This window comes from Apium graveolens, chromosome 6 (assembly GCF_009905375.1).
Source record: "Apium graveolens cultivar Ventura chromosome 6, ASM990537v1, whole genome shotgun sequence".
Lineage (NCBI taxonomy): Eukaryota > Viridiplantae > Streptophyta > Magnoliopsida > Apiales > Apiaceae > Apium > Apium graveolens.
The window spans coordinates 25,493,540-25,506,233 of record NC_133652.1 but is presented as its reverse complement, the minus strand read 5'-3'; the positions used below and the strand labels follow the sequence as shown (position 1 = coordinate 25,506,233).

General features: G+C 34.4%; 1 protein-coding gene across 1 annotated transcript; it reads left to right on the top strand.

Annotated features, from left to right (window-relative positions):
• The first annotated feature begins 2,292 nt into the window (after positions 1-2,292).
• LOC141664384 (beta-adaptin-like protein C) lies at positions 2,293-10,126 on the top strand. Its single transcript, XM_074470322.1, has 15 exons — positions 2,293-2,503; positions 3,971-4,168; positions 4,245-4,358; positions 4,552-4,802; positions 6,302-6,437; positions 6,568-6,747; positions 6,846-6,938; positions 7,027-7,238; positions 7,350-7,413; positions 7,497-7,676; positions 8,000-8,092; positions 8,254-8,648; positions 8,795-8,984; positions 9,107-9,310; positions 9,606-10,126. Exons 1-15 carry the CDS (start codon positions 2,417-2,419, stop codon positions 9,903-9,905), a joined length of 2,697 nt encoding a protein of 898 aa, XP_074326423.1. The 5' UTR covers positions 2,293-2,416; the 3' UTR covers positions 9,906-10,126.
• The last annotated feature ends 2,568 nt before the right edge of the window (positions 10,127-12,694 follow it).

The following is a 12,694-nucleotide window of genomic DNA, read 5'->3' as shown; positions in this document are numbered from 1 at the left end:
TCTTCTACCATTAAAATAAAGCTCAGTTACATTACACTCCTCTATAGGAATTCACAAACCATTCAAAATATACTGGGGGTGTGAGACGTTGCCTTTCTTATCAGAGTTGTACATTAAATCGTTAAAGTCTCCCCAAACATACCAAGGTATGAGGGAGATGTTGGCCAACCTGCGTAAGAGATTCCATGAATCACGTCGTTTACTACGTTCAGGATGACCGTAAAAACACATAAGTCGCCAAGAAACATTATTATTCTCCTAAAACAAAAACATCAATATGATTACAAGAGTACCCAGAAATTTCACATTGAAAAGGCCGTTTCCATAAAACTGTCATCCCTCCACTGCGATCATTCTATCAACCGAGAAACATTGTTCAAAACCGAACCGGACCCTTAACTCCTCAATCTTACTAGCAAAAGAAATAGTCTCTAACAAAAATACAAAATTGGGTTTATAATCTTTTAGAAGATCATGAAGAACTCGAACTGTTCGAGGGTTCCCAAGTCCTCGACAGTTCCAACTTAGACAACTCATTATGACTGGCTAGCTTGCTTTGCAAGTGTAGCCAAGAAAATTGGGGAGGTCTCTGTACAATCCATATTAGAAAGCATAGAGTCCTTAGTTGTATCTTTTTTTCTGATTTGTTTGGTTTACTTAGTCATGGGCCTCACTTCTTTGTCTTTTCTTTTCCTCCAGTTTAAGCCCATAAAGTTCCTCATTATCCAGTCCACGTATTTCAAAATCTTTTTGATTTCCCGCTGCATGAGTTGGGTTGATACCTGTATTTTTAGAATTACCTGATATATCTGCATAAGGCGTAACAACTGCACTCCCGCCTCGTGATAACATCTCAAATTGTGATAAATCAGGATTTTGAAATCCCTGATTTTTCTCTTGATTCTTCTCCTTGCCAATCTGACATCCCCATTCACCGTCACCCTCCTCCCTAAGCCACTTACTCTTACTGCCACCGACCGCCCTGCGCGACTGAGCACGCAGCCAATGCCCCCATTACTTGCTAACCATTTCACTGAGTGTTTCAAGTCTTTTCTTACAAAAATGCTCAGTATGGGATAACAAGCCACACGTGAAACAAAAATCACCCAACTTCTCATACTTGCAATTAACTACTACCTCTATTTTGTCTTTCTTACAGATTTTCTTCCTCCTCTTCAAAGGTTTACGTACATCTAGCTTGATTATCAGACGCATAAACTCTCCCAAATACTGGAATTATTTTTGAATTATATTGTAAGAATGTTCCAAAAATTTTCCCTAGCTGTTTTCCGACCATTTATGTCATGTACCTTATTGGCAGATCATGAATCTGTACCCAAAAATTCACTTCAAACAATGACACCTTGATTGAATCCTCCTTTGTTTTGATAGTGTTTAGAACTAACAGCGCATTATCGAACGTCCATAAACCATTTGCAAGTACTCACCCATGTCATCTCTGTGATAGAACTGGAAAAGAAAGATCCCAGGTCCTTGATGTTGATTCCTAGGGTTGGCTTCCATAAATCGGCTAACTTCGTTTTCATGACACGAATGTTTATATTTTTCTCCGTCAGAAAACGACCTACTAGGCACAACTCAATCTGTTTACCTCATTTTCCCCCTTCATCAAATACCAGTTATTCATTTTCCTCTGTATCGATGTCCATTTCAGCTATCTCTATTTCGATGTCATCCATAATTACTACAAATGATAAAGCTCTCACAATCTCCAGGATACAAGAGAGAAATTCACCAACTCTCACAATCTGTAGGATATAGGAGAGAAAAAAATATTTCATTTTAAAAAAAAACTATATAAAATATTAAAATAAATATGTGTGATCCGTGCATTGCACAAGTTTTAAACTAATATCTTCTAACATGCAGATGTTCACTAATGCACCCATTATAATTCAATACAATCTTCTATAGAGATATAATTTCTTAAAAGAAATAGTTTTTTTTTGTCATTTTTTCTCATATTTCCTTACATATATGACTTCTCGGTCTTAAATGTGAATAGGCCGGTTGCTTTATCATTTTTATTTTTTATTTTTCATATTTATCCTTTTATAGAAGTATGTTTAAATTATAATTTTTATATAAATTTTGTTTAGATTGAATTTTAAAAATAACTATGCCTATAAATATATGCAATTTACATATCCGTAATTTCGATATTTTTTTCTAAAATATAAATTAATAGTTTTTAAAAGACTGGTATATTTGGAAATTTACTGCACTAAAATGTAGCGATATATAAGCTCTAAAGCACGCGCGTTTCCAAATTTTTAGCTTTAAACAGGACATTCTCGATCGCCATTTCCAAGCGAGACTACCAGTAATATTATTCAACTCTCTCTCTCTCTCTCTCTCTCTCTCTCTCTCTCTCCGGCTCCGATCGCCGGAAAACATGAGCGGCCGCGACTCCAAGTACTTTTCCACTACAAAGAAAGGAGAAATCCCCGAGCTCAAAGAGGAACTCAATTCCCAGTACAAGGTATTCTTAACTATACATACATATCATGTATATATACTGTTAATTATTCAGTTGAATTTACTCTGTTTACTTCGTTTTATGCTTGATCTGTTTTAATTGAACTTGTGAATTGTCTATTATGCTCTATTTTATTACAGATCTGCTTTTATTTCGGTATTGATTTTGCACTTTGTTGTTTGTTTTGGTATGTATTTGGCTATTTGTTTGCGTTTTTTGTATTATAGATTTGTAATTTTGTAGATTAGTGATAGTGAATGTTATTTTGCGGTATCTGAATTGGGATGACTGTGTACTGAGGAAGCCTTTGCGATAAGTTTACAGGCGTGATTTGAATTAACAGATGTTGATATGGTTTTATCAAGTTTTAGGTTTAGATGCTAAAAGTGTTTTGCCTAAGATGTTAATGGTGTTCAATTAGGTGCGATTGAGAACTTATACTTGATGCGTTTATCTTACCTGTAAAGAAGAATGTCATACGCAGGGAGTAAAGTAATCGTTAATTTAGGTTTTAGATAATGTGATAGAATGTACGGAGAAAGCCTGTGTGTCAATATAAAGGTGGTGATTTGTTTTATATTCCGTAAGTGTAGATGCCAAAAATGTTCTTGGTAAGACCATCATGGATTATGTACAATTGAGAATGTATACTTGAGGTGTGTATCCAAGTATAAAGTAGAATGACGTACACAGGGAATGAAGTGATCGTTAATTTAGGTTAGATTCTGCAGTTGGATTGTTTCAAAGGATTACAGTTTCATGTATATATGGCTGAAGCACCTTGACTATGAAATATGTATCGTACTATTTACCTGGTTTTAGGTTTAAGGATTGTAGTCCAGTTTCCCCAATATATATAATACATCACAGTACAAACATAGCCAATATTAGGACTGTTCACTTGAGATGTGTTTTTTAAGGTTACTGTTAACTTTATTATGTGCACTTTTGATCACTTATGTTAATGTGAGGAAGGAGGGGTTGTTAATGTTTGTGGATCAGTTACCCAAGTAGATTGTGAACCAAGGCCGTCTGAAAAGGATATCTGGGCTCTCTGCTAAACTTCAATATTAGCCCTATGAGTAATAATAAATGATACATGTATACAAAAATGTAAGAAACTGTTTTTATCTGGTAATATTGGTTTATTTTCCTCCAGTTGTGTAATAGTTGAAGACTGTGTTTGCGTGAGACTGTGTTATCAATGGTTCCTTTATCTAATATAATGTTTAATTCATAATTACTTGTGTATTTTTGTTTGAATTGTTCAAAGTTTGGGTTTGCAAATTATAGAACTTTTTTAGATTTTACATTTGTTCTGTTTTTTGGAGACCGTGAGGGTAATTTAGGTTTTGTGAATATATAAATATGTAGATTGAATACAACGAGATCCTTATTTTATAAGTCATGGCATCTGATAGTATTCCTTTTTTTCATTACATCTTAATAAACCTTTCTATTGGTATGCAGGACAAGAGAAAAGATGCTGTTAAAAAAGTTATTGCCGCCATGACTGTCGGGAAAGATGTTTCATCGTTGTTCACTGATGTTGTAAATTGCATGCAGACAGAGAACTTGGAGCTCAAAAAGCTTGTTTATCTTTATCTCATAAATTATGCTAAGAGCCAGCCTGATCTTGCAATACTTGCTGTAAATACTTTTGTGAAGGTAAGAATGATAGAAAATTTTCTACATCATAGATGCCATAGTCTTCCAAAACTTATTGTTTTGTGTATTGTTCCAGGATTCACAAGACCCAAATCCTCTCATTCGTGCATTGGCTGTACGGACGATGGGATGCATTCGTGTTGATAAAATTACAGAGTATCTCTGTGATCCCCTCCAGAGATGTCTTAAGGTAGACATTTTTTTATTTGTTCCCACTTCATATTGGCCGAGTACACGAATATTTTCTAGCATTTTTCACACTGTGATGTCTTTTGCACCCCATTTTTTTTATTTCTAGTTTTAGGCGTAATACTTCACCACACTACTGAAAAGTAACGGTTATTCACTTCTGTCCTTATTGTTTAAATATTTATTTCTTTCAGGATGATGATCCATATGTTCGCAAGACAGCCGCAATATGTGTTGCCAAACTGTATGACATTAATGCCGAGCTAGTTGAGGATAGAGGATTTCTAGATGCCTTAAAAGATTTGATATCTGACAATAATCCTATGGTTGTGGCAAATGCTGTTGCAGCTCTTGCAGAGATTCAAGAAAATAGCAGCAAACCTATATTTGAAATCACCAGTCACACACTTTCGAAGCTTCTTACTGCTCTAAATGAATGCACTGAGTAAGTTCATGATTGTAGATATGCTTAATCCTCATAATATTTGAAAGGCTATGTAGGACATGCATAAATAGAATGGTATTATCATAATATGACTTTCAAAGAACTTTAATATCTCGTTAAATGTGACCAATGCTTGTAAGATAATGATTAAATGCTCCTTTCTTTATGTATACATGTATTTACATACAAATATTTAATTAGCATGTTTTAAAACTTTTTATTCTCCTTTGTGCATACTTTTAGATAATACAAGAGTCATATCAAAGTGTAAATATACTTATATTTTTGACCCTAATAAAATATAATTAGTTGGCATTATTATATATATGTATCTGTAAAATTAGCATGTTTTTATTATAATTGGTATTGATATGTATCATGTCTTGGGTATCAATATTACCAAGGGTGCTGCTTGTAGTAGGCTGTCATAAGTCGTGGCCAGTTGGTTGATTATATGTAGAATCCCCATTTGTATATTACCATGCCTCAACTCTGAAGCTCTGTTATCCTGTCTTTTCAATTTCTGAGATGGTGTTAGTGTACCTGTGTTGGACCCTTGAACACCCAAACAGCCAAACCTGATGCTTATTGTGTCTTTCCTGTCGAGCAAAATTTGGAAACTTTGGCCAACTAAAATACCACATCTAAGATGTAGTTTAGACGCAAAAAAGGATAAATAGGGATAAAAAAGCAAGACATCGCCTCAGTATTGACGTAAATGTGTTTATTGTTATTTAACTTCCGGTATAAATTTAGCTACAAAGAAATATTCAATTTGACATGTAAAAAACACCATTAGTTTTTTAATAGATGGAATTGTGTCTAAATATTAGACAAGGTGCCATGTTCACAATTCTCAGAATTTTTTACTCCGACACTTGTATATGTGCCGTGTCTATCACTATGTACCCGTGTCCAAGCAACAGAGGTCTCAAGTACTATTGTACTGTCGATTAGTTGGTGTGATCATCTCTCATACATTACATACCTTGTGTTGCATATCACATGCTTCTTTTGTGAATTTGTGAATTTGTCATCAATCACCCTCGGGTGAATGGAAGGCCATTCCTTGTTACAAAGGGATTCATGAATTAAATGGTTATGTGTTTTCTTTTCTGCAAGGGATCCGTTCTTCTAGACCCATTTTTTCGTTTTATTTTTAATTTTTTTTTCTGATTGAGGTAACCCTTACGACTGACTTTTTCATTCTATGATCTGGAGGGATGTTTTGTGTTATCGACACTCTACTTCCAACATCTCTGCAGTGGTTATGAATATATGTGACTTTAGCTTGTGCATTATTAAACTTCAGAGTCTGGTTTATATTAATTAATATCAATGTTGTAGAGAGCAAACAAACTTCAAATGTTTAAAGTTTGCCACTAATTTATAGTTTGTCTCCAAATATTGCATATTATACATGCTGCACTGGGAAGTGGTAGGTTGTATCAAATATTTTATGCATCTCTTGTTGACTTAAATATGAATTACTTGTTCAGGTGGGGTCAAGTTTTCATACTGGATGCACTTTCGAAGTACAAGGCTGCTGATGCTCTTGAAGCTGAAAATATAGTGGAGCGAGTTACTCCACGTTTACAACATGCAAATTGTGCGGTTGTCCTTTCAGCTGTTAAGGCAAGTTGATATTCTTTATATTAATGGTTCTCTTATTGTTTTGAACTGTTTGTTGCCTATCACCTTTCTTCCTGAGTGATGGCCCTTGCATCTCCAGAATAATTCATTATTTCATTATTTTATTGTACAGATGATTCTTCAACAAATGGAGCTCATAACCAGTCCTGATGCTGTTCGTAACCCTTACAAGAAAATGGCCCCACCTCTTGTGACATTATTGTCTGCAGAACCTGAGATTCAATATGTTGCCCTGCGAAACATAAATCTTATAGTACAAAGACGACCTTCAATTCTTGCTCATGAAATCAAGGTGATACAATATGGTTTGTTTTCTCCACTGCATACCTCTGCGACTCACTTTTTGCCTATCCAAATAAGTTATATTAACTATGGTGGATGGCTGGCTAGGTGTTTTTTTGCAAGTACAATGATCCAATTTATGTAAAGATGGAGAAGTTGGAAATTATGATAAAACTTGCTTCAGACAGAAACATAGACCAGGTACGCAGTGTTCGGTAATTGTTAACTTTTATATTTATAAACACCTCATTTGAATTTTTTCAAAAATATTTCTGTTTGTACACTGTAGGTTCTATTGGAGTTCAAAGAATACGCTACAGAAGTAGACGTAGATTTTGTCAGAAGAGCTGTGCGTGCTATTGGACGATGTGCTATCAAGTTAGAGAGAGCTGCGGAGCGATGTATAAGTGTTCTGCTTGAATTGATCAAGATTAAAGTAAACTATGTGGTTCAAGAGGCTATTATAGTCATCAAAGATATCTTTCGGAGATATCCTAATACGTAAGTTTCTTGCTCTTTTTCTTTTGCATGGCTGGTTACAATATGGTTGTACAAATTAAAGCTGTTGTTGGCCATATCAAAATTAATTTTTTGTTTCATATTGCCTTTCAGCTATGAGTCCATCATTGCTACACTATGTGAGAGTTTGGACACTTTAGATGAGCCGGAGGCCAAGGTTTTGACAAGAACTACAATATTGTAATATTTCTATAAAATCGTTTTTGTCAAATAAATTCTCTCATATTGTTTTGTTTATAGGCATCAATGATCTGGATTATTGGTGAATATGCGGAAAGAATTGACAATGCTGATGAGCTCCTTGAAAGCTTTTTAGAGACCTTCCCTGAAGAACCTGCTCAAGTTCAGTTGCAGTTGCTGACAGCCACAGTCAAACTATTTCTTAAGAAACCCACTGAAGGCCCTCAGCAGATGATTCAGGTATTGAGATAATATAGGATTGTGCTTTGATTTGTAGTTCCACAACCCCTTCTTTCTTAAAAGAATGCTTGTTTTGCAATTCTACCATTATGTGCCTATATTACAGACTGAGCGTCATGGTGCTTGTTTTTGTGCTCAAGACTACATTCAGATATTTTTTTCGCTAAATAACTACATTCGGATATACTCTTATGTTATACTGACATGCTATTTTGTATTTTATTTTCTGTTTCTACTTTAAAGTGACATGCAGAACTGAATTGTTTGCTAATTGCTTACTATCTATCTCTCATATATAATAATCCCGTGTTTTATCTATGAAGGTTGTCTTGAATAATGCTACAGTTGAGACTGACAATCCAGATTTACGAGATCGTGCGTACATATACTGGCGCCTTCTTTCAACTGATCCTGAGGTATTTAGCCTTACACCGACCCTGAAAGGAAATTGCTATACCAATCTTGCTATAATGTTTTAGTCATTCCTTTTCCTTTCTTTGTTCCTTGAGAGTCGTTGCTTTGTTTCATTTTATATTTACTTGCTCCAAATGTATAAGAGCTTTGCTTTATTACTCAGGCAGCAAAGGATGTCGTGTTGGCTGAAAAGCCGGTGATAAGTGATGATTCGAATCTTCTTGATCCTTCTCTTCTTGATGAGCTTCTTGCCAACATAGCGACATTGTCCTCTGTGTATCACAAGCCCCCAGATGCATTTGTAACCCGTGTAAGAACAATTCAAAGAACTGATGAAGATGATTACCCAGAAGCAGGTGAGCCAGGATATTCGGAATCACCTTCTCATGGAATCGACAATGGAGCATCACCACCACCAACTTCAAGCAATGCTTCACATGCTGCAGCACGGCCACCAGTCCCTGCAGCACCTGTAGCCGATTTGCTTGATTTGATGGGGGATGGTGATAGCAGTAGCAATGCTATCGTGTCCCTTGATCAGCCTGAAACGCTTGATGTGTGAGTTTTTAGTCCCCTTCTAATTGGCATACCAGGCTGTAAGCCAATGGCAATTGCAGATACATGATATAGATTTCTTATTAAGCCAGATTGCATATTCTGTTATACCTACATGTACTATAGTCATATTGCTTTTTTGCTTGCAGCCCCACTCTACCTGTTGTGTTGCCTGCCTCAACTGGTCAAGGTTTACAAATCAGGGCACAACTGATACGAAAAGATAGCCAAATATATTACAGCATATTATTTGAGAACAATTCACAGGTTCCCCTTGATGGGTTCATGATTCAGTTCAATAAGAATACATTTGGTCTTGCTTCTGCTGGACCACTTCAGGTACCAGTTATTTTAAAGAGGAACATGGGTTTTTTTTGCTAATTGAACATGGGTTTTTTTTTTTGCTAATTGAACATGGGTTTCTTATTCCTTAACTTGTAATTATAATTGTTGTTATATAGGTCCCACAAGTGCAACCTGGGTCATCTGCCAGAACTCTTCTTCCCATGGTTTTGTTCCAGAATGTAGCTCCTGGTCCACCAAACACACTTTTACAGGTTGCTGTGAAAAATGCTCAGCAACCTGTGTGGTACTTCAATGATAAAATCTCAATGCTGGTTCTTTTTACGGAAGATGGAAGAATGGAGCGTACATCTTTTCTCGAGGTAACAATACTGTACTTGTGTCACATGTTTATTCTTCTAACTCAAGAGTTCAAATCATTGTAAAATTTATGATATGAAAAAGGAATAATATTTGCTACCTTCTAAAATCAATCAACAAGTTTGGGATTCTGCAACCAAGTACCATTATGTTACTTGTAATATTGTTCTGTCCTCCTTTCAGAGTAGATTTTTTCTTCCTGAATTATACTGGGATAGTTTCGACCTTTAACAATATTATATACAGTTGGATTTTTTTGAATTAGAAATTTAGCGCTATTGTTATTCCACATTACAGACATGGAAATCACTACCGGACTCAAACGAGGTCATAAGGGATTTTCCAGGCATTGTGATCAATAGTGTGGAAGCTACACTAGACCGGCTGGCCGCATCAAATATGTTCTTTATTGCAAAGCGTAAACATGCTAACCAGGAGGTCCTGTATCTCTCTGCCAAGACCCCTCAACCAATCCCTTTCTTGATTGAACTCACAACAGTGGTCGGAATTCCTGGTCTCAAGTGTGCAATTAAAACACCTAGCCCCGAAATGGCCCCTCTTTTCTTCGAAGCCCTGGAAATCCTTCTTAAGAATTAATTAATATACATGATGTACTGTTCCCCATATATATTGTTTTCGTTTTGCTTTCTGTATTGTGTTATTTCTTTTTCACCTGTCTGGTGGACTAGTAGTTCTTAGTATGTCAATCTTTTCTTCCGTTGAAGCTTTTTTGCTTAAATATAATCGGTGCTCAGACTTCCAATTTTTGTAGGTGAACGCGTGTATTCAAATAATTAAATTTCTTGTTACGGTTACAATGAATCGTTGTGAATTTGGTATTTTTGTATGTTTTTAGTAAAGCTTATAATTAAAGAGTGATTCAATCTCTAATATTACATGCTTCACCGCAACCCTGGAAATTCGTCTGTAGTTTACTTTCGGATCGTGTATTTTCGTGAGTTTGTGTATTTTCGTGTTCGTGTAGTTTGGTGTGAAATTGAATATTAATAATAATTAAAATTTAAAATAAATAAATTATAATATAAGAATTTTTTTATCGAATATGTTAAAGAATATATATTCAGATCACATTTATATACAATATTAATATAAAAATAAATATACACATATTTGTTATACATATATATATATGTTATCATTATGAATTTTAATATTTAACTATAATATTTATTTAAGTTATATACTTCGTGTCTTGACCTGTATTCAAAGGACAACAAAACTGAAACTAAACTTCGATCATATATTTTCATATTCGTGTATTTTTATATAGCTGTGTACTAAAATGACAAATCCTACAGATGACATTGTCTCCTTATTTGTTTCATGTTTAAAAAGATCGCTAAGGTTTATATTTGTTACTCCCTCTGTCCCTTCCAATTGTTATTGTTTCCGGTAGAGTGTGCGGCACGCATTTTAAGTTGAAGAAAAATTATAGTTCTTTAACCTTTTTTTAAAATTTTATTTTTCTAAATAAAACTTTAAACATTCTACTTTTATTCAGAAAAAGAAAATTTTTAAAAAAATTATTATAAAACTATACTTTTTATTCATCTTAAAATACGTGTCGGGTACTCTCCCGGAAACGATAACAATTGAGAGGGACGGAGGGAGTAATTGACATTTTTTTTTGGATAAATGTCAATTGACAACTTATTTCCACATAAATCAAACATTAGACAGATTAAATTGTGACATAAAATTTGGCAATTTTAGTAATTAGCAACTACAGTCCACAGATACGAGACTAATTTACTTTTCTGGTGGACAAGTTTTTGGCAGGTCGCGCGTTCTTTCCATTTTTTTTCATATTTCTTTTGTTCAATGTGCAACTACTTTTTAAAATTTGCACTAAATTTTAAGAAATAAAATACGAATAGTTTGAATTATATCATTTTTAAAACAAATAATCAGGACAGTAAACTTTAGGGGGATATGACCCAGATCACGGATACGTATAAATGGAGATATTACTTGAAATATTACTTGAAAGGAGAAAATTCCACAGTCACGGTTGGCTCCACGTGGTGGGAGCCAACAGAAAAAAATCACCGCAATGAAACAATGCGGAAGACATCCGCTATAATCCATTACGGAAGGCACATTGATACAATGCGGAAGCATTTTTTTTTTAATTATTTGTTTAAATAATATGTGCTTTAAATGTGTTTCTGATTTAAATATATTTATAATTTAAAACAAAAATAATATTTATATTTTAAAACAATTAAGTTATTTTTTAAAAATATAGTACTTAATAAAATTTAAGAAAGAGATTTATATTGAATTAAACATTGAATAAAATTTAAAATAAAAATATATCACTTTACATGACGACTGGGGGGAGGATGGAGCACAATTCACTTCTCAGAAGCATTTGTACAAGTACAATATTCATTTAGATAAATAATATAGGATAATACAGTTTGACTAAATAAATGTCGACAAGTAACAAAATAACATGTTTTAAGGCACAGGTCAGCCAGTTCAGACTAAATGCTACCATCATTACTTATTCCCAAGAAGAGGGAAAAAAATAAAGTGATTTCAACATAACCATAAAGACATTTAGAATTATCAACATTATGATTATACCCGGTACATCATGGTGAATTGTAGAATACATCTAGCCACAAATTATAACATCAAGTGTCATTCAGCCATGTATATCGCAAACCACAGGTATGGAAATATGTGTATTTCATTCATCTATATTAGATGTCAAACATAATTTATGAATGTTCAATCATCCAAGCAAGTGCAGAGAAGATTACATTTGTAAACGTAAAACATAAGATAGTAGGAGTAAAACATATTGTGTAATTAGCAAAAGAAAAAAAAACAATCTTGAATTAAGTAATGTAAGAAGTACCAACTAAAGTTTTGACATTATAATAAATTAATTAAAAACCAAATAATCAAGCAAACATTTAGACCTTCTGATTCCGGCAATAAGTCATCTTGATATTGATCGACGATACTGAATCTTCTGACTGAAAACTGCAACTTATTCTAAAGATTCACACCTATTCATTCTTCCAAGCATACAAAGTTAAACAAAAACCAAGACCAGAAACTTTAGACTCCTTAAAACTCTGCGAACAAGACCACTGTCGTTCCGAGGTATCTAACAAGGTCTCACCAGTCCACAATTTCTCCGCTGACAAACAAGTCTGAAACATGAAAACTGCATTTCCCAAAGTTGTACCAAATAACCAATTATGAACATCCCAAAAGATTTCCACAGGAAGCCCATCAACCAATATAGTCTGATTACCACGAAACTTCCATCTCAAATGCCTAACCTTCATCACCGGCTTACTATCCAATCTTACACACAACTCCAACATAAAACCCCTCAATAGGCT

Coding starts and splice junctions, on each gene's coding strand:
- LOC141664384 (XM_074470322.1), top strand. CDS start 2,417: ATGAGCGGCCGCGACTCCAAGTACTTTTCCACTACAAAGAAAGGAGAA. Junction 4,803..6,301: donor GCTCTAAATGAATGCACTGA/GTAAGTTCATGA, acceptor TTACTTGTTCAG/GTGGGGTCAAGTTTTCATAC. Junction 7,239..7,349: donor TTTCGGAGATATCCTAATAC/GTAAGTTTCTTG, acceptor ATTGCCTTTCAG/CTATGAGTCCATCATTGCTA.